Source organism: Stenella coeruleoalba, assembly GCF_951394435.1.
Source record: "Stenella coeruleoalba genome assembly, chromosome: 12".
Taxonomy (NCBI): Eukaryota; Metazoa; Chordata; class Mammalia; order Artiodactyla; family Delphinidae; genus Stenella; species Stenella coeruleoalba.
Window position 1 is genome coordinate 11,707,878 of NC_137158.1, and position 22,631 is coordinate 11,730,508.

Consider the following 22,631-nt stretch of genomic DNA (forward strand, 5'->3'; position numbering starts at 1 on the left):
GATTGGGTTGTTTGTTTTTTTTGATATTGAGCTGCATGAGCTGTTTGTATATTTTGGAGATTAATCCCTTGTCAGTTGCTTCGTTTGCAAATATTTTCTCCTATTATGAGGGTTGTCTTTTCATTTTGTTTATGGTTTCCTTTGCTGTGCAAAATCTTTGAAGTTTAATTAGGTCCCATTTGTTTATTTTTATTTTCATTACTCTAGGAGGTGGATCCAAAAAGACATTGCTGTAATTTATGTCAGAGAGTGTTCTGCCTATGTTTTCCTCTAAGAGTTTTATAGTCTCCAGTCTTACATTTAGGCCTTTAATTCATTTTGAGTTTATTTTTTTGTATGGTGTTAGAGAATGTTCTAATTTCATTCTTTTACCTGTAGTTGTTCAGTTTTCCCAGCACCACTTATTGAAGAGACTGTCTTTTCTCTATTGTATATTCTTGCCTCCTTTGTCATAGATTAGCTGAGGTGTGTGGATTTATTTCTGGACTTCCTAGCCTATTCCATTCATCTATAAGTCTGTCTTTGTGCCAGTACCATACTGTTTTAATGACTATAGCTTTGTAGTATAGTCTGAAGTCAGGGAGCCTGATTCCTCCAGCTCTGTTTTTCTTTCTCAAGATTGCTTTGCTCTTTGAGGTCTTTTTTTGTCTCTATACAGATTTTAAGATTTTTTTGTTATGGTTCTTGAAAAATGCCATTGGTAAATTAATAGGGATTGCAATGACTCTGTAGATTGCCTTGAGTAGTACAGGCATTTTGACAATATTGATTCTTCCAATCCAAGAGCATGGTATATCTTTCCATCTTTTTTTGTCATCTTCAATTTCTTTCATCAGCATCTTATAATTTTCTGAGTACAGGTCTTTTGCCACCTTAGATAGGTTTATTCCTAGGTATCCTTTTTGATGAGATAGTAAGTGACATTGTTTCCTTAATTTCTCTTTCTAGTCTTTCCTTGTTAGTGTATAGGAATGCAAGAGATTTCTGTGCATTAATTTTGTATCCTGCAACTTTACTGAATTCATTGATGAGCTCTAGTAGTTTTCTGCTGCAGTCTTTAGGATTTTCTACATATAGAATCATGTCATCTGCAAACAGTGACAGTTTTACTTCTTCTTTTCCAATTTGGATCCCTTTTATTTCTTTTTCTTCTCTGATTGCCATGGCTAGGACTTCCAAAACTATGTTGAATAATAGTGGTGAGAGTGGACATCCTTGTCTTGTTCTGATCTTAGAGGAAATGCTTTCAGCTTTTCACCATTGAGTATGATGTTAGCTGTGGGTTTGTCATATATGGCTTTTGTTATGTTGAGGTATGTTTCTTCTATGCCCACTTTCTGGAGGGTTTTTATCATAAATAGGTGCGAACCAAACATGATTTTTATTATTATTATTATTTTTTTCAAACATGATTTTTAATGGAGACAGTATAGTTAGGACTAAGGAGATTCTGCTCTAACATCAGAGAGACCTGGTTTGAATCTTGCCTCTGCCTCTTAGTTGTGTGACTTTCTCAGTTTCCTCATCTGTAAAACGTGGGGTAGGGGTGTGGAGAGAATTAAATAAACATTAAATGTAGAGCCCTTGTACACTACCTGGCACTAACTCTCTACTCTGAGAAATTTATAAATATTGTTTTTAATTTTAATTTTTTTTTTTTTTTGGCTGTGCCACATGGCTTGCAGGATCTTAGTTCCCTGACCAGGGATCGAACCCTGGCCACCACAGTGAAGACGCCGAGTCCTAACCAATGGATGGCCAGGGAATTCCTATAAATGTTGTTATTTAGCACATAATAATTCTAGGTACCACTACATCCAATTCTGAACATGTCTTTGCTATTTCCTCGTCTGCTTTAGCTTTTGTTCCGTTGACAGCCTCAGATAGTCCTGGTTCCATTCCATCCCTTCCACCCTCTTCCTGTTCTTTCCAGCATCCTCAGGGTCATAGCGGAAGGATGGGGACTCAGAAGACTTAACAGCACTGTGCACCCCATGCCTGCCTGCACCTCTGCCAGTCTAAACCTGGTGAAGGAAATCAGCCTATTGGGCTCCATTTTACTTGTAAGTTAAAAAGAAAGGGCCGAAAGAGGGACTGGTGGCTGAGGAAGCCTCCTGGAAAGGACAGAAGAGCCAGGCACACCGACAGTGACTCTGCACTATCGTTCCTGCTATCAGCAAAGACGCGTGATGGTTAGAGCCTGCCATCTGTGAGGGGACCCTGTCAGAGGCCAGCAGTGAGGAAGATGTGGAAGGGGAAGTACGGAAAACACAGGCGGAGGCTTCTGGACTTGTTTTTCTCCTACATTCTGAACTTTCACTTCCCAGTGGGAACTGAGATCCTTGCCCCCCAAATCCTTGCTTCCCATCCCATGATTTGAACTAACAAAGTCCATGCACCAAGAATGGAATGTCTACAGCTCTCCTAGAGGGAGTTTATTTTTCAGGAACAGCACAGAGCGGGAGGGTTGGTCTTTTGCCCCACCCCATAGTGTCCTAAATTGTTGAAAATTTCAAACCGGTACAGTAATAGAAATAATGAGTTAAAGTTTTTTCCATAGAAGCAACTGAATCGTACTGGCATGCTTAGGTTTACAGAAAACGTTAAAAAGATTCACAGTACTATCGAATAAACATAGAATAAATATTCCCTAATATCATACATGGAGCTAAGCTAGTGATACAACAAATTCCCAACCAATGTCATAGTTTGAGTCAGTGGGCTTATTTGGTTGAAGTTGGCACTGGGAACCAAGATTGCTGGCGGGGTCCCTGGAAGGGCCAAAGACCACTCCTTTAACAGAGCGTGTATCTCTCATCCCAGCTTTAACTAGGTCTTGTTGCCTGCACATTCAGGGGTATTTATGAGTATGTAGTGAGGTAATCTATGTGACAGTGGTATAGACATGCTGTCACCTACCATATGCTTCTCTGTAGCTGATGATGATACAAAAGGGACCCCTGTGAATGCCCCAGGATAAACTTCCTGCCACTGATGACAGAACAAATCAAAGCACAGCAGACACCTGAAGTAGCTTCTTGGTGCGAAAAAAAAAAGCTGCATTATCATACATATTGTGTAGGTAATTTATACAATATACCCATTGGAATTTCCTCTGACAGCATCCCAATACTTCATGTAAAACAGTTCTTGAGCGTTAAAAGAAACAGACTATATATCCTAGCCCGATCACTTTCAATCCCAACCAAACTTCTGTGGGAAGCTCAAGTTTCAGGCTGTGGAGTGAGTGTGAAGTTGTGAAATGCTCAAATCGAGGGGCTATTTGTGGCTGTAATGCAAGATGAGGCCAGCATGCACACTTGATCCCCGAGAGGCGGCGTCTGTCGGAAGGGCTAGCATATTTCAGTGGTTTCTGCTGAGGAGAGCACGCCAGGAAGAAAACTTAATACGGCTAGGCTGGAAGGGGGCTCGCTCTGTCCCAGGTGCAGCCTATCACAGCAGGAAGGCTGTGTGAGGGAAACAGGTTGCTTAAATACTTTTCCAGCTCAGTTGTACAATCAGGGCTTCTCACTTAGAAGCACAGGACTGGCAGTGCCGGGCCGTCAAAGTTTCCTCCTTCCCAACATCAAGATAAAGTGAAAGCAAGCAGGCACTCGGAAAATTACTGGTGTTCTTCCTCATCAAGGCGCATGGCAGAAAATTGGTCACATTTCATTTGGGTTCAGTATTTCCTGTACTCAAAGCTATCCATAGCAGAGCCCCTAGAAAGTAGTTTCTTCTTAAAAAAAAATTTTTTTTAATTAATTTATTTTTTATTTTATTTATTTTTTGGGCTGCATTGGGTCTTCGTTGCTGCACGCAGGCTTTCACTAGTTGTAGCAAGCGGGGACTACTTTTTTTTTTTTTTCCCGCTGTACGCGGGCCTCTCACTGTTGTGGCCTCTCCCGTTGCGGAGCACAGGCTCCGGACGCACAGGCTCAGCAGCCATGGCTCACGGGCCCAGCCGCTCCACGGCATGTGGGATCTTCCCGGACCGGGGCACGAACCCGTGTCCCCTGCATCGGCAGGCGGACTCTCAACCACTGCGCCACCAGGGAAGCCCAGGGACTACTCTTCATCGCAGTGCGTGGGCTTCTTATTGCGGTGGCTTCTCTTGCTGCAGAGCACGGGCTCTAGGCACATGGGCTTCAGTAGTTGTGGCACGTGGGCTCAGTAGTTGCAGCATGCAGACTCAGTAGTTGTGGCTCGTGGGCTCTAGAGCGCAGGCTCAGTAGTTGTGGCGCACGGGCTTAGTTACTCCGCGGCATGTGGGATCTTCCCGGACCAGGGCTCGAACCCGTGTCCCCTGCAAAGGTAGGCTGATTCTTGACCACTGTGCCACCAGGGAAGTCCCGAAAGTAGTTTCTATATGGCTCTCTTAAAGCACAAACTTTTATAACTGGCTTTTCTGCTTATGGTCGCTCTAAGAGGCAGAGGCATCTGAAAAGGCTATGTGAGCCACCTCAGTTTGCATTTCTATGAGAAAGATAATTTATTCTTTAAAACTGAGATTAGACATTCACCCCATATCTAGTCATCTGAGGCAGTGACATGCTTTTCCTGAGAGGAAGAGGAACCAGGCCATTTCCTGCAATGTTCTTCCTGCCTTCAAATCTAAATACTCTATCAATATTTTTCTACTGGGTGAATTTTATTTTGAGCAGTGATAAACTACCCCCAGGGAAATTATTTACTTTGCAATAGGGTCTAAATTCAAACATCTCTATTTCTGATTCCTTGAACATGAAACAAAGGCTGAAGTAAGAAAGACATTAAAATAGTTAATCCAAACTGCAGACTCCAGCGTTTGCCTCTGTTTCTTTCATAACTCTGGTTCCCAGGGTCAGTTGGCATGCTCCTTCCCCCTGGATTTGATTTTTAGGTGGATAATGACATTCTACAAGGCAGGTTTCAAAGGCTGGACCCTGTGAAGGAAGGTGTTCAATAAATCAGAGTGTGAGCTCCATGGGAAAAGGGGTTTGTTTTTTTTCACGCTGTATCCCAGGTACAAGAACCAAGCCTGGCCCCTGATGAATGTGCGGAAGATATTTGTTGCATAACTGAGAGGGGAAGTACTTTGCCTATATTGGACTGAGCTATTCTCAAATACTTTCAGAACCATTTACCAATAACCGCCACTCATAACTTACTTTGAGGTGAGCATATCATTAATACGTTGAAAGGTGTTGCACATTTAAACGACTTTTTTGAGAAGAAAACAACCTATTGAAAAAAACAATATATGAGATTTAAAAAATTCCATTCATTTAACAAAGGGTTATTTACTAAATATTTGTTAAGCAACTAAAATGTTAAGACAACACATATTGTTATGAGGAAGATCATGCTGAGATTAATCAAATGGACATCACCCTCGAGATGCTTGTGGTGTGGGACTTCCCTGGTGGCGCAGTGGTTAAGAATCCAGCTGCCGATGCAGGGGACACGGGTTCGATCCCTGGTCTGGGAAGGTCCCACACGCCACGGAGCAACTAAGCCAGTGCGCCACAACTACTGAGCCCGTGAGCCACAGCTACTGAAGCCCGCGCACCTAGAGCCCGTGCTCCGCAACAAGAGAAGCCACCGCAATGAGAAGCCTGCGCACTGCAATGAAGAGCAGCCCCCGCTCGCTGCAACTAGAGAAAGCCCATGCGCAGCAACGAAGACCCAACACAGCCAAAAATAAATAAATAAAATTGATTCTTTAAAAAAAAAGATGCTTGTGGTGAATCTAACAGGGAGACAGACACAGACATGTGTTCCTGTGTATTGTACAGAGAATGCTGGGGAGGACCCGGGAGATCCGGGAGGCTGACAGTTCCAGGGAGACTTCCAGGAGGAAGAGGACTGTGTCAAACACATATCTGTGTATCCTTACAGCCGAGCAAAGAGTAGATATTCATGTTTGTTGAATGAATGAATGATCCTTTCTTCATCACTGAGCCTGAGTCCTCAAGTTTAAAACAAAGCAAAAAACTCAAAATTAATAAATAATATGGTGTTTTAGTGGATCAAAGGAAGAGACCACATCTAGATCACAGAGGGTAGAAGAAATCGAGGGTCCTGAAGCAGATGGGGATGAAGTGCAAACTTCCAGGCTCAGGGAAGGACGTTCGTAAAGCTATGGAGGGGGAGGGGAAAATGGAGAGTGCAGGAAGTCCCCGGATGTAGCTGAAACAGGTGTGGGAGATGAGGATGGAGCGGACCGAGCCTAGGAGTGAGCAGGGCAGGCTGCTGGGCTAAGGGATTGATTCCCGGGTGGGCAAAGGGAGGTGCGGGGAGCGGGTTCACCTCGGGAGAGCATCCTGATCCGGGAGAGGGGATGCATTGTACTTGGACCAATGACCCAGCACAGGTGGGAAGCTGGACAGAAGAGGTTCAGACTAAAGGCAGTGAGACCACTTAACTTTTCTATTCCAGGTGGAAACAAGAGCTGCAAAGATCTTATTTAGGAGATGGCCAGAGGGATTTTTTTTTTTTTTAAATCCGGAGACTTTAACGAACTGGAATGGAAAAGACAGATGGTTAATTATACACAGGGTCGAGGGTGAGGTGTGAGATGAGGGAAGAGGAAGGATAAAAAATGACTCCAAGCCCGAGCCTCAGTGACAGGAGTAAGGAGAGTGGCAGGAACAGCTGGTTTCATTGGGGGTGAGGCGTGAGGGTGAGAGCGTGAGGCTGGATTTAAACCTCTCAGGTGCAGTGAAGACAGCTCGCTGGGCATGTCCGTGGTGCAGTGCAAAGCCTGGGGGTGATCACACGGTAGTAGCTTGAGCAGCAGGTGTCTCGTTTTTTTAAATGATGTTTTTATTTGAATAGGTTATACTGTCACATTTGGCAAGGTGAAAATGAATTCCCCGTCCCAGCCCTGGTTCCTAATTTTTCTCTCTAGAAGGAACCACTGTTTCCAGTTTCTTGAGGATCATTCTAGAAATATTACATACGTATGTTTTGTGTGTGCGTGCCGCGCCGTGCGGCTTGTGGGATCTTAGTTCCCCAGCCGGGGACTGAACCCGGGCCATGGAAGTGAAAGCCCCGAGTCCTAACCCCTGGGCCACCAGGGGATGTGTGTGTTTTCATGCCCCCAGGAGGGTTAGGTATTTTTGTTTTTTTAAAGGCTAGAAGGCTTGTATGTCTTTAAGACAGAAGGGAAAGAACAAGAAGAGAGGTGGAGACTGTGCAAGAGGAGTTACTGAAGCAAGGTCTGGAGGAGGTGAGAGGACATAATCAGGGATGCAGGCATATGCTTTAGCAGGAGGAGTTGACCCATTTCAGAGTCAGGAAGGGCAGGCTGATGGCAGTAGAGGTTTCTGATGCTGCATCACTTAGAGGACCTACGTATCCTGGCTGAATGGTGGCAGAGATGTGGGTAGAGGTAGATCAGTGGTTGAGGAGGACGAAAGGGAAGATATAAAATAGCCACTGTGGCTACTAGAAGGTGTCACAGGGCTGTCAGATCCCAAAAGAATCAATCCAAAAAGGTTTATTTTGATAATTTATAAAAGAAAAATCACCATAGCAACTTAAAGTTATTTACAGATTTAAAAATAAATTTACAGAAATGTGTACACGTCATATTACATTAAATAGCTTTAGTTAAGATGTTACAGGTAGTGTTGAACATACACAACAAAACGTAAATCAAGTTCCAAACCACATAAATGCCCTCGAAGCACGCTCAAAAACCACTGGACGATGGCCCAGGAGAAACTGGCAGAATGAGCTTTCAGAGACCAGCAGTAAAGACGGTCACCCCACTGGTTGCAGGTGCTGCGGAAGTAAGAGTCACCCTAACCTTGAGCTGCGACCAGACACTGACACGTAAGACAGAGAGAAAACATGTGAGAGTGCTTTTTTTAAATTTAATTATCCTGGTGGAGCTCATAGAACACAGGACTTGAAAATTTATACTCTGATCCCACACGAAGGTGGGATGATGCTACTTGTGGCTAATTGGGCATCATACTTTCTTTTGCAGGTTACATGGCAGGCAGTCTTCCAGCGTGCTGGGAAGGGATGGGTGAGGGGCACGGAAGCCATGGCTTTGGACTGCGCTGTCCCTGCCGGCTCAGGGCTTCAGCCACTCGTTAACAGCCCCAGGGGAATGACACCATCCAAAGCCTTGGCGCTGACCCTGGTCTTGGATGCTGCCTCTGGTAAGTGCTGGGCACTGTCCCTGCAGCCAGAGAGGGAACGCCTGGCAGCGGCCTGGGCACGCTCCCCTCAGTGAAGTTGCCAGGCTGAATGATACAGTGGCTGGCAGCTCCATGGAGATGCTGAAGTTTGAGAGCTAAGTGTCAGGGAATGTTGATGACAGATAAGTTTCTGAGGAAAGTGTACAAAAAAAGGTGTTTACCAGGACCTGAGAATTACTATCCAGCTTAAGCAAAGGTATAGAGGGGTCCGTTTCTGCTCGTCCCTTTAAGTATGGTCTTGAAAATAAACAGAACTCCCCTCTTTCAGATTGCCTGACTTGCAGCCAGGTATGTGACCCTGAATTGTAAGTTCTAGCAAATGTGTTATTAATAATTAAAAACAGCTAATTTTACGCATCTGGCAACTAGTGACATTTCATGATTACAGGCCTTAAAAATTTAATACAGTACGATTTTTTCTTATATATAGATTGCTTACACGTTAAAATATCAAAGGCACTGCTAGGTTACATGATAAACAAAAATATATCGAGACAGGATTATTTATTGGTTCCTTCAGTTTCTGGGTCCACCGTGATCCCTAACAGCCCAGTTTTGTGCTTCGCCTTTGGAGAACAGTGTGAAGGTAATGGCGCCAAATACGTTGACAGCAGCAGCAAGGCAGAAAACAGTTTGCCATTCTCCAACAGTGTTCTGCAGAGAAGGAAAGAAAAAATGCAAATGAAAGAGGATTTTGTTTGTGGTCCGCTTTAAAAAAAGGTGGTGTCACAAGATTGTTTTTATATGGCAGTAGCATTATTCATAAAAACTGGAAACAACCCAAATGTCCATCAACAGTGAGATGGTGGCATGTGTGTTCCACGGACTACTTACAGCAACGACAACGAATGACCCACAACGACATCGATACGCCTCACAAACAAAGAGTGCACACTGAACGATTCCACTGATATAAAGCCCATCATCTACGGTGTTAGAAAGGAGAGTGGTTCCTCTTGGTGGGGGGGAAAGAGAAAGGAAGGGCTACCCGGAGGCTTTGTGAGGGAGATAACGTGCTGTTTCTTGATTGGGTGGGCACTGGTCACACAGATGTACTAACTTTCTGAAAATCTGTCCAGCTTGTGTACTTAGGATTTGTGCATTTAAAAAATGCATGTTACACTTCAATAAAAACGTTTACTAAAAATAAAACATTGGCACGTCCTCAACTCATGTGTTACGAGGAAAGTATTAGTATTATGCCTGCACATCATCTCCCAAGTTCTCAGGTATGGGGTGTCAGGGGCAGATCAAGTAAGGATGAGTTAAGATGGACACAGGTTCAGCCTGGCCTGAAAGATCCTGCAGGGCTCTTGAATGGCACACAACACAGAACATAGATGGGATCTGTCGGTAAGAGATCAACAAGACACAGTGTGTAATCCAGTGGTGTAAAAATATCCAGTAGTTATCTAAACCTCTGGGTCGTGTGACTATCTTTAACAACGTTTTTTTTGGATTTTCACAATTTCAATGTAACCAGAGTTTGCAGCAGTTAGAAAAGAAAAAACCGAGCAGCTGAACTGGCAATGAGGAAGAAAAAGGAAAGGCACCAGCAAGTTGGCATGAAGTCATTTATGTAGGAAAAAAGGAAAAACACGGAGAAAGAAAGGAGTACTCTGTGGTCAATTATACTTTTCTGAGATGAATGTATTCTGGTGGAAAAAAAAATCTTAGAAACCATCTTAAATTTTAGGGACTATTTAGATATGCTTGCTAACAACGTGTTACCATCCTAGAGCAGAAGTCGGTCAGTAATTACTAATTACTAATTACGGTCAGTAATTACTAATTACTAATCATATACCCGAGAGACGGGTTTAAGACAGCTTCTTAGGATTCTAAGAAAAAGCTGCTCTGTCTGATCTGCTGGATAAAATAATACCCCAGTGTTACCTGGAGGCAACGGGTGACTTAAAAATCAATCAACTGTACCAGAAATCACACAAAGCTCCTGGTCTGTTTTTTAACAAAAACTCCACCAGTTTTTAGAGAATGCTGTTTGGTCTGTAACGGAATTGAACCTCAGACACACTTTGACCTTTATTTCATCATTATTATTATTATTATTTGGCCACACTGCGAAGCTTGTGGGATCTCAGTTCCCCGACCAGGGACTGAATCTGAGCTACGGCAGTGAAAGCGACAAATCCTAACCACTGGACTGCCAGGGACTCCCTACTTCATTATTTATTTATAATAAATAAATAATTATAAAGTGCGGTAAACTTTAATTGTAAGCAATTACAATTGTACGGGTAAATGCGTTTCTCCTTTTTAAAAATAATGGCTTTTTTTAATAACATGAAACAAATGCTGTAACAATAGATCTGAAATCCAGTTCAGTTCCCACTTCACAAACATTCAAGACTTGAATTCAGGAGTCCAGATCTTCCCAGCAGAAGTGCCAGGACTAGTGATAATGAATGAAATTACTTGTGGTAGTGTGCTGACTTAGGTTCCTGTGTTGCCACAATGCTGCATGAAGATAAGGGTAAACATCTGTGATGGGACATACTGAGCGGCCCCAACATTCCTTTCTGTTATGTGAGAGAAAATGAGGCACTGATTCACTTGAGTAAGGAATTAGAAATGGTAGAGCACCACCTGCAGTGAACACCCTCGTGTCTGAAGTCCGAGTATTTGGTAATAAGACAATTTGTAGGCATATACTGAAATTCTAAGGATTAGACAGTGTTAATTTCATCACAGAGACAAAACAGAAAATTAAGTCTCTTTTACAGGTTAAGTCAGCCTCTTGAAGAACACATTTCACTAGTCCTTTAGATTTTCTTAAGCAGTAGAAAACTGGAGTTGGAAGGGGCCTTTGAGGTCGCTGAATTTGATTTCTTACACAATATAACTCAGTGTCTCTGCTTCAGGCCACACCAACCCCGGGCCCGCCGTGTTTCTGGGGCCTCAGTGCCCTGACACAGGCCGGATACCAGCCCTTCCCACACCCTGGCTCACTCCTCCAGGCTCCTCCCCCACAAACTGGTTGTTCCCTCCTCTGTGTCCACAGCAAGAGCATACATTTTTTCTGCAGCTTTGTCACACTGTACTTTCATTACATATGATCTCTATTTTTTTTTTTTTTTTGCGGTACTCGGGCCTCTCACTGTTGTGGCCTCTCCCGTTGCGGAGCACAGGCTCCAGACGTGCAGGCTCAGCAGCCATGGCTCACGGGCCCAGCCGCTCCGCGGCACGTGGGATCTTCCCGGACCGGGGCACGAACCCGCGTCCCCTGCATCGGCAGGCGGACTCTCAACCACTGCGCCACCAGGGAAGTCCTTTTACATATAATATCTAAATAATGAATTTCTCAAGTGTAGAATCTTACAATTTTGCCTTTGAATCCTTGGTATCTGTCACAGTAATAAGCACTCAGGAAATGCCAGGTGAATACATGTTTGACCGTTTCAGGGCTCACTAACTCAAAGGGCAGCCCGTTCCACACAGTAATAGCTCTAAACAGAAAACTTGCCTATTGCCTCCTCGTACCTTCTCTCCCTCTGGCTTTGTGGAACTACCGAGAATAAGTCACCATCTTTCAAATCTGTGAAGACACCTATACGTCTTCCTAAGTATTCTGCTCTTCTAAACGTTCTGGATTCTTTCAACTGTTCTTATTCATTCTCACCCGATTTCCTGACACTTTCGTGGTTCCATTTCTGGAATAATTCTACATTGCCAATTTTTATTTGTTCAAACCAAAGATACAAGTTATTTATCTGGTATAATATCACAACTTTTAAGTACTTGTGTGGTTTCCGTTACAAGATCTTCATTTAACTTAGTTCTGTTGTTCTGTCTAAAATTGAAAGTGGGGCTTCCTTGGTGGCGCAGTGGCTGAGAGTCCGCCTGCCGATGCAGGGGACACGGGTTCGTGCCCCGGTCCGGGAAGATCCCACGTGCCGCGGAGCGGCTGGGCCTGTGAGCCATGGCCGCTGGGCCTGCGCGTCCGGAGCCTGTGCTCCGCAACGGGAGAGGCCACAACAGTGAGAGGCCGGCGTACTGCAAAAAAAAAAAAAAAAAAAAAAAAAAAAATTGAAAGTGTTCTTTGAAAATATACTTTCCTACCTATTACGGTATTTAGCTTTTTGTTGCTGTAAATAATTGCATAAGAATAGACATTCAGAATTTTATCCTTAATTAAAATATACTCAACTTTGACACAGGTGTGCAGCTTCAAATGAACTGTTTAGAGCTTTTCAGTTTATAGGCAAATTATCTACTTACCTCAGGGGTCAGACTTCTAGCAATGATGGGCCCAATCATTCCAGGTATAGTGGCAAAGGTATTTGTGATGCCCAGGAGGATACCAGCATACCTGCAGAAACATTTTCATAGGGGTTTATAATTGTGTTACACATTTTTTTGGGGGGCGGGGGCCCCACCAAAAAAATCCCACCGCGCAGCTTGTGGGATCTTAGTTTGCCAACCAGGGATCGAACCCGTGCCCCCTGCAATGGAAGCGTGGAATCCTAACCACTGGACCGCCAGGGAATTCCCTGCATCACACATTTAAATAGCTTCTGTCCATAGATAGCTAGACCATTCCCAGGCTGTATTCTTGTGAAATTTTATGTCTAAATGAAACGTCTTACTGAAATAGGACTAAATATTTGGGGAGTGAAAAACTTACATTTCAATAGTTCTAACATCATATAGAGAAACACAGCCATTGACATGATCCCTTTTACAGTGAAATAGAAAAGTGCTGAGATATGATTTTCATACAAAGCTGTATCTAGATAGGAAGCTTCATGTGCCTTAAAATTTTTTAAGTTAAAAAGAGAATTTAGGGCTTCCCTGGTGGCGCAATGGTTGAGAGTCCGCCTGCCGGTGCAGGGGACACGGGTTCGTGCCCCCGTCCAGGAGGATCCCACATGCCGTGGAGTGGCTGGGCCCGTGAGCCATGGCCACTGGGCCTGCGCGTCCGGAGCCTGTGCTCCGCAACGGGAGAGGCCGCAGCGGTGAGAGGCCCGCGTACCGCAAAAAAAAAAAAAGAGAATTTATTTCCTGATTACAAAATGTATGTCATTGTTAAAAATTTTTTAAAAATATTACAAAGAAAGTAAAATTACTTATAATCCTTCTATATAGAGATAATCAACATTAATATTTTGGTAAATATCCTAATTATTTTTTTCTGTATATATTTTTAATATATTATAGAAATGAGATCATACTGAACACACAATTTCACAACTTACCTGTTCAACTTATTATGTATCTTCTTGTCGCTAAATCCTTGCACACTGTCCCAGAAATAGACAAGTTGGGTTTATATATATTGTAGTGTATGACAAAAATGCATTTTGAACTCTGTCTTTTCAGAATCTTTACTGTCCTCAAAGCTAGTACTTTGTGTTTTAAGAGGTACTCGTTCTCTAATTCAAGTTTGCTAATTCTGACTCCATAGTCTCCCTGAAAACGCATGTTTTATTCCCCTTTATTATTTCCAGTAGCCAGTGCAACATCTATGCTCATTCAGTATGTGCTGACCACAGAAGTGCGTGTGACCCACAGGTGTTCAGGCCCACGCGTGGTCCTGTGAGGCTGCACTGCAATGACTGCTGAAGCTTGTCCCATGGAGACTAGCACCACTTCTGTGCTTTGGCGCCAAAGGGTCGTACAGTATGCAACATTTCGGATTACATGCTAGGGTCGCTGAACATTATTTTAAGTTGTTGTGTGTATCGATAGTTGTGTGTGTCCATTGAAGAACCTGGGATTTTGTCCTGTAGATGGACCTACATTCTGGAGTTTGTAGACTGAGGCATCATTTAACATGGAGTTATTGTCCCCTGTATTTCCTGCACACTGGTAGTATCTAGACTCGAGATCCTAAAGGGTTCATTAGATTTACGTTTGATATTTTTAGCAAGAAAACGTAACGGTGGTGGTGGAGTTAAAAACTAGTTAAGCACGGACTTCCCTGGTGGCACAGTGGTTGGGAATCCGCCTGCCAATGCAGGGAACACGGGTTCGGGCCCTGGTCCGGGAAGATCCCACATGCCGCAGAGCAACTAGGCCCGTGCACCACAACTACTGAGCCTGCGCTCTAGAGCCCGCAAGCCACAACTACTGAGCCCGTGAGCCACAACTACTGAAGCCCGTGCGCCTAGAGCCTGTGCTCCGCAACAAGAGAAGCCACCACAATGAGAAGCCCGCGCACCGCAACGAAGAGTAGCCCCCGCTTGCCACAACTAGAGAAAGCCCGCGTGCAGCGACAGGGACCCAAGGCAGCCAAAAATAAATAAATTTATTAAAAAAAAATTAGTTAAGCAAGTAAATGGCATTTATTAACTTATCACCTAGGTATATTCAAAGTCCAATTAGAGCTTTTAATTGTTTAATGAGATAATCAGTATTATAAAATTGTGGTCCAAATGAAAGAAACTTGATGTTTATTAGACCATATCGTCTTATTGTGGGATAATACTATTTCTATTAGGGTTTAGGATCCTCAGTACCTTGGTTGCAGACTACTTATCTGAAATTCCTCTCCCCATTTTAGACATGGAAAAGTGCCCGCAATGGACTGAATTGTGTCCTCCCCAATCCATACCTCCAATGTGACTGTATCTGGAGACAGGGCTTTTAGGAATTAATTAAGGTTAAATGAGGTCATAAAGGTAGGGTCTCAACCTAATAGGATTGGTGGCCTGCCAAGAAGAGGAAGAAAGAGAGATCGGGCTCTCTGTCTCTGTGAGCATATATGGAGGAAAGGCCACGCGTGAGGACACAGTGAAAAGGTGACTGTCTGCAAACGAGGAAGAGAGCCTTCACCAGAACCTAACCCTGCTGGCCCCCTGACCGCGGACTTCTAGCCTCCAGAACTGTGAGAAAATCAATTTCTGTTTTTTAAGCCACTCAGCCACATGGTGTTTTGTATGGCATCCTGAGTTGATTGACACAGTGCCTAAATAAAATATCCTGCTGAGCCGAATTCAGTTATCTATAAACATCACAAATTTTTATGTTGAAAACTCGTGCACACAGGGTACAATAACAAAACCACGTGGCACAGATCTTTTTGGCTTATGCCCTTTAGGGAGCTGATCTTAAATTAACCAAGCTTGGCAGAACCTGTCCTTTTTTTTTTTTTTTTTTTAAACCATTAACACCTTGGCAGTAGGAGGAACCGACTGCAATGTTGCCAGGCCTTTTCAGTGACAGATATTAAGTGCAGATGAATGCTGCGAAATTCTAAATGTCAGCACCAAGAAGCTCATTCAAGTATTTGTATTACACTTGGCCAGGAAAGGCCATGAAAGATTGATGAGAGCCTGGAAAAAAGAACATGTTGTATGGACTCAGTCTGGATTCTGTGCTATTGGAGTCCTAGAATTCTGTGGGCTTAATGGTTAAAAATCTATCCAAATCCCTTGAATCTGGGCAACAAAATTATCCATAGAAAATATCTATTTTAGTCTACAGAAGAAAAGGCTTAGAAAAATACCATGTAGACATATATTTATATGCTAAGAGGAATACTGACTGCCTACTGAAAAACCTTATGTCAGGCAGGGTTCTAAGTATTTTATATAATTTATCCCACTTTAATAGTAAAATGAACCCCAACAGGTAGGGATTATTATCTATCTTCATTCTATAGGTAAGAAAGAGAGACTATAAAATGTTACCCAATTTGCCTGATTCCAAATCCCTACTTAATATTGGGATGTTATAGCTATAATGTTGGGGCTTATGGTGAATGAAAAACTAAACAAGAGAAAACTGATCTTTCCTACAGATTGAATTCAGTGATGACTGTTTTCAATAAGGCAGCATTATAGATATATAAAATGTCCATCAACAGATGAATGGATAAAGGAGATGTGGTACACATATATACAATGAAATGTTAATCAGCCATAAAACAGAATGAAATAATGCCATTTGCAGCAACATGGATGGACCCAGAGATTGTCATACTGAGTGAAGTAAGTCAGACACAGAAAAGACAGATATCATATATCGCTTATATGCGGAATCTAAAAAAAAATGGTACAAATGAACTATTTACAAAACAGAAATAGAGTCACAGATGTAGAAAACAAACTTATGGTTACCAGGGGGTAAGGGGAGAGGAGGGATAAATTGGGAGATTGGGACTGACATATACACACTACTATATATAAATAGATAACCAATAAGGACCTACTGTATAGCACAGGGAACTCTACTCAATACTCTGTAATGAACTATATGGGAAAAGAATCTAAAAGAGAGTGGATAGGGAGTTCCCTAGTGGCACAGTGGCTAAGACTCCATGCTCCCAATGCAGGGGGGCCCGGGTTCGATCCCTAGTCAGGGAACTAGAGCCCACATGCATGTCACGACTAAGAGTTCACATGCCACAACTAAGGAGCCTGCCTGCTGCAACTAAGACCCAGTGCAACCAAATAAATAAATAAATATTAAAAAAAATGAGTGGGGCTTCCCTGGTGGCACAGTGGTTGAGAGTCCGCCTGCCAATGCAGGGGACACGGGTTCATGCCCTGGTCCGGGAAGATCCCACATGCCGCGGAGCGGCTGGGCCCGTGAGCCATGGCCGCTGAGCCTGCGCGTCCAGAGCCTGTGCTCCGCAACGGGAGAGGCCACAACAGTGAGAGGCCTGCGTACCGCAAAAAAAAAAAAAAAATGAGTGGATATATGTATATGTATAACTGATTCACATGAAACTAACACAACATTGTAAATCAACTATATTCCAATAAAAATAAAAAAAATAAACTATAGTCTCCTTGAGGATAGAATCTGGGTCTGCCTAGGACACATACCACTTTGGACAGTAGATGCTCAGTTAATATCTGTTGAATAGATTTTTTAAAATGTTTTATTTTCCCGCAATTTATCTACTATTCTCAGAGTAAGGGAGGAAAAGTATGAACCAAACCAAATTGTTGATTATGAAGATACTCCTCAAATGTGCAAGAAATACATCCCTCACCCCACCGCCTCGCTTGGATGCAGCCAATTCTCATCACAGTTTCCAACCAATTATAATTATAATGCACAAAGGAGAGCCAATGGTTCAAACCATTTTAATAGTAAATACCAGTTATTGCTGTCATCCACCCATCCACTCATTCATTTAACAAACAATTCTTAAGTATGTCACTTATGTCAACCACTGTGGAAGACTCTGGTGTCCAACAATGAATTAAACATAGTTCTTGTTCTCAAGGAGCTCACAGTTTACTTAATGAGAAAGATTACGGGCCAATAATGGAATAAAACCTAGTAGCCCAAAAAATCAAACTATGTTAGCAATTCATACCACGGTTTACAGAAGCACAGAGGCAGGGCCTTAATCAACCCTCTGCGTGGGCGGGGGACATTTGAGGGGACCAGGGAGGGGATGCCTCAGGAAAAGCTTCTTAGAGGAAGTAGTGCTGGAGTTTGGCTGTAAGAGACGAGTGGGTGCAGAGAAAGTACAGGGAGGGGATGAAAACGTGTGAAGTCTCGGCAGCTGTCAAAGTAACAGGACAAGGGCCCACGCGGCACGTCCAGACATGGGAATTGCTGGGCTTGCCCAATTTCCACTCATTTTCAGCCGTTTAGCTTGAGATTTGAACTCTAATGAGGCCTAGGAACTGTAGCCTGTTAGTATCTTCCCAAACTTTCTTTCACTGTATTACTTTCTGTTCTAAGTTTAAAGGCAACCACGTGCCCACTGCATTCCTGAAATATGCCTTTGATGTTCAGAAGCTCTACTGTTTTCTGTGATCGCTCATTGGTTTTTAGCTTATTTTTCTAAAACAAACTGTGCACTTGAAACATTTATAATGAATACTATATTAAGATGTGATATTGGTGGAAGGTCTTCGTTTCATAAAGGTTTTCTTCTATATGATTTAATATGTGTGAGAAAAGTCGAGGTTATAAAAGCCAAATGATTTGCAGTGAGACTGATGTGGTCATGTGTCACAGCTAGTGTAATCTCTCAAGTCAAATAAAAATTAGATCCCTTATTTCAGCCATACAAGGCTTATTTTGTGGTTTACATGGAATAACTATGTTATTCTTATATTATTTTGAATTCCAAGTATTATTTTATTTCTAGTCTGTTTTACTGATTTGTACTATATGGAACTTTAATAAAATTACTGTCATTTTAACAGCAAAATAAATAAATAAAAAAAAAAAGGACTCATAAAATGTCAGGGCTGGACCAGGGTCTTTCAGACCGAGAGTTCAACCAACCCAGCTGATGCCTGAAGCCCAGTTCCAGGATACTGCCTGCAGGCTGCCCAGTAAATGCTTCAGGACAACACCATATCACCCTCCAAGCCAGCAGAAGCTTACCCAGGTGCAAGCAGGGTTTCGCGTTTATGTCTTCGACATCTGCTACGGTGCTTGGCACAGTGCTTGCTTAATGACTAGGTCCATTAATCAGCATGCTATGACACTGAAGTTTAGTGATGACAAATCCACCTAATTGTACATCCAGTTCCTCTCTCTCCATCCTGTCTAAAAGGACATCATGGGAGACCTTGCTGAAATCCTGATATACCAAATATACTGTGTATACACGGTCGAAAATGATGTTGAGAACTTTGCTATTTTGGGGCTTAGTGACCCAGTGGTGGCTCCTTAGTGATCAGTATTTTCTTTTCCAAGAGCTCACCAATCATCCCTTTAGTATTCTGCTTGGATTGACTTGTGACCCTGATCATGGCACCTGACTCAAAGTTTGCCAGAAAATAATAATGAAGTTTATCGCATTATGTGCAAATGCATTTATTACATTATGAGTGAAGTGTTCTCTGTCTCTCTGTGCTTTACTTAATCCTCAAAACAATTTTATAAGGTAGGTACCATGGATATGTGTTTTTTCCTTCTCTAGCATGCATTTTCTTTTTAAATTAATTAATTTTATTTTATTTTTATTTTTGGCTGTGTTGGGTCTTCGTTGCTGCACGCGGGCTTTCTCTAGTTGCGGCGAGCGGGGGCTACCCTTCGTTGCGGTGCGTGGGCTTCCCATTGCAGTGGCTTCTTTTGTTGCGGAGCACAGGCTCTAGGTGTACAGGCTTCAGTAGCTGTGGCTTGCAGGCTCTAGAGTGCAGGCTCAGTAGTTGCGGCGCATGGGCTTAGCTGCTCCGCGGCACGTGGGATCTTCCTGGACCAGGGCTCGAACCCGTGTCCCCTGCATTGGCAGGCGGACTCCCAACCACTGCGCCACCAGGGAAGCCCTGGCATGCATTTTCATCTTCTTTTGACAATAGCTCCAATTTCTATTTAATGATCCAGTTTTCCTTCACTGCCAGTTTGAGAGAGCATAGTGGGGTCCTTGCCAGATTCCAGAGCTCTGGCAGACTTCAGGCACCTGATCAGTCCCAGACTGCACTGCAGCTTCATGAAATGGAGTGCGTGGCTTACCACCCTCCTTCTGGCTGGGTGGCTGCTTAGCCACTTCTACATTCCTTATCATTTTTATTTCCCGTATTTATTTACTTAGTTTTATAATAAAATCACATTAACTGAGGCAACCAAAGTACGTATCTCTTCTCTGCTATGAATTCTTTTTCCTGAGTTTTCAAAATAACTGCTAGTGCCTCTTCAATGACCAATTTGTAAGATCTTTTAAATAAGTCATTGAGAGGCACCTTGATGTAGCAAAAAGATCCCGGGACCACAGAGCTGGAAGACCTGGATTCAAGCCTCCGGTCTGCCGTTTGCTAACTGTGACTTTGCAAGTCACACAGCTCCTCTGTGCCTGAGTTTCTTCATCTTCCAAATGAGTTCTTTTCTTTGTGTTCATATCTTCACGTGTTGTGTGGACGTCACCAATGGCTGCCTCGCCGTCCATTCCCATGAGGCTTAGGGGCCCTGACTCCTTCACCTCTAACTTAGGGGCGGGTGCTCATTGTGCTGAAGTCTAATGGCATTCCCTTGGCCATGGGGGTTGGTTCAGGCGTGGATATGTGACTCAGTCTGGTTCCAAATGAAGCCTGTATTTCCCTGATGGAAAGAGGAAAAGATCATTTTCTTTCTTGCTTCATGCGAACGAAGAAGCATGTAGGGCTTCCCTGGTGGCGCAGTGGTTGAGAGTCCGCCTGCCGATGCAGGGGACATGGGTTCGTGCCCCGGTCTGGGAAGATCCCACATGCCACGGAGCGGCTGGGCCCGTGAGCCATGGCCGCTGAGCCTGCGCGTCCGGAGCCTGTGCTCCGCAACGGGAGAGGCCACAACGGTGAGAGGCCCGCGTACTGCAAAAAAAAAAAAAAAAAAAAAAAAAAAAAGAAGCATGTAACCCTCGTTGTTACTGGCAATCATTTCACTGTATGATTTTATTCGCAGATCCAGCCTTAGGATAAAACAGGTATGAAAGGCAGGGTAGAGAGTGGAAAAGAAACGAGTCTTGGGTGAGATTAGTGGACAGCTGGATATCAACTCCTGCTTGAAGCCTCCCGTCTCTGGACTTTACACTAATACATTATGATGTTTAGCCAGCTTGAATGAGGGTTTCCATTCCTTCAACTAAAAGTGTCTGAGAGATAACACAGCCTGGGCCTCTGCTGTGCCCAAACTCCCAATTCCCAGATCCCTTTGACTCAGCTTGTTGAAATCTCAAGCCTAGATCAATTCAACAGCACATTTTCAGTCCTACACTTGGGCTGCCGAACAACACTCAAAGGAAAAACCACCTTGTAAACTAGGGAGAGTACACGAGTCCTGTCCAACCTGAGGTGATCCTCACCAAAGCCCAGATCCCTTCTATGAGTTCTCAGTGACTATTTTTCTCAGGATCCGGACGTGCAGGCTCAGCGGCCATGGCTCACAGGCCCAGCCGCTCCGCGGCATGTGGGATCCTCCCGGACCGGGGCACGAACCCGCGTCCCCTGCATCGGCAGGCGGACTCTCAATCACTGTGCCACCAGGGAAGCCCATTCTCAAGTCTTTTACTCTATTTTTTTCTTAGTCTCAGCAATGAACCTGACTCCCATGTCACAGAGAAAATCAAAAACACTTAAGATTTTTTAATCAGTTATTTACTGCCACATAATAAATTACCTCCAAAGGCAGCAGCTTCAGATAACAAATATCTGTCATCTGACAGTTTCTGTGGGTCAGGAATGTAGGAGGGGCTCAGCTGGGAGATTCTGGCTCAGAATCTCTCAGGAGATTTCAGTGACGCTGTTGGCCGGGGCCGCGGTCATCTGAAGGTCGGCCTGGGGCTGGAGGACCAGCTTCTGATCCCACTCATGTGTCTGCTGGCTGAAGGCCTCGTTCCTCCCCACTGGGCCTTGTACTGGGCTCTGAGTGTCCTCACCATGTGGCAGCTGGCACTCCCAGTGTGAGTCATCTGAGAGAGAAAGAGCAAGCAGGGTGCTACGCTGCCTCCTGGGACCCAGTCAGACACCATCACTTCTGCCGGATTCTACTCCTTAGAAACAGGTCACTAAACCCAGCCCACACGCAAAGGGAGGGGACATAGGCTCCACCTTTTGAAGGGAAGAGCGTTGAAGAACTTGTGGAGTTATTTTATTTTTTTTAAAGCTTTGTATATGCATTTTATCTTTTGAACCAGAATCTTTTTTTAAAAAAATTAATTCTTTTACTTTCGGCAGCGTTGTGTCTTCGTTGCTGCACGTGGGCTTTCTCTAGTTGCGGCGAGCGGGGGCTATTCTTTGTTGTGGTGCGCGGGCTTCTCACCGCGGTGGCTTCTCTTGTTGCGAAGCACGGGCTCTAGGCACGTGGGCTTCAGTAGTTGAGGCACGCGGCTCAGTAGTTGTGGCTCATGGGCTCTAGAGCGCAGGCTCAGTAGCTGTGGTGCACAGGCTTAGTTGCTCCGTGGCATGTAGGATCTTCCCGGACCAGGGCTCGAACCCATGTCCCCTGCATTGGCAGGCGCATTCTTAACCGCTGCACCACCAGGGAAGTCCCATGGAGGTATTTTATTATTTATTTATTTTTTTGCGGTACGTGGGCCTCTCACTGTTGCGGCCTCTCCCGTTGCGGAGCACAGGCTCTGGACGCGCAGGCTCAGCGGCCATGGCTCACGGGCCCAGCCGCTCCACGGCACGTGGAATCTTCCCAGACCAGAGCACGAACCTGTGTCCCCTGCATCGGCAGGCAGACTCTCAACCACTGAGCCACCAGGGAAGCCCCCATGGAGGTATTTTAAAACCACAATCCTTGGCTTCTCAACTCACCTGAAAACTTTTCTTCAACTGAACCCATCTTACTGCTTTCCTTCTTTTCTCAGTTGAAAGCTCATCCCTTCCACTGGGCACTGGATGTCATTCCTTCCTGTATTCTACCAGCCTGTCATTTTTACTTCTTTCTTTTAACTTTTAATCTCTCATCCTTTACTGGCCTTCTTTTCTCAGCATATTAACATACCTAGGTCTTAAAATCCTCCAGCAGCATGTGTCCATCTTTAGCTTTTTTTCCTTCCCTTCATGGTTAATAGTTTTG

General features: G+C 44.0%; 1 protein-coding gene across 4 annotated transcripts in view; it reads right to left on the reverse strand.

Moving 5' to 3' along the window:
* Nucleotides 1-7,517: 7,517 nt before the first annotated feature.
* SLC17A5 (solute carrier family 17 member 5) overlaps nt 7,518-22,631 on the reverse strand; it is a 60,034-nt gene continuing 44,920 nt past the window's right edge. For 3 of the 4 annotated variants that reach the window (XM_079939832.1, XM_079939834.1, XM_079939833.1), the window contains exons 10-11: nt 12,435-12,525; nt 7,518-8,849 (exon numbers count right to left, since the gene is read on the reverse strand). In XM_079939832.1, coding sequence (XP_079795958.1) covers nt 8,712-8,849; nt 12,435-12,525 — 229 coding nt within the window. In that variant the 3' untranslated portion in view covers nt 7,518-8,711. The remainder of the gene's footprint in view (nt 8,850-12,434; nt 12,526-22,631) is intronic. The other variant, XM_079939835.1, reaches the window with a different exon arrangement.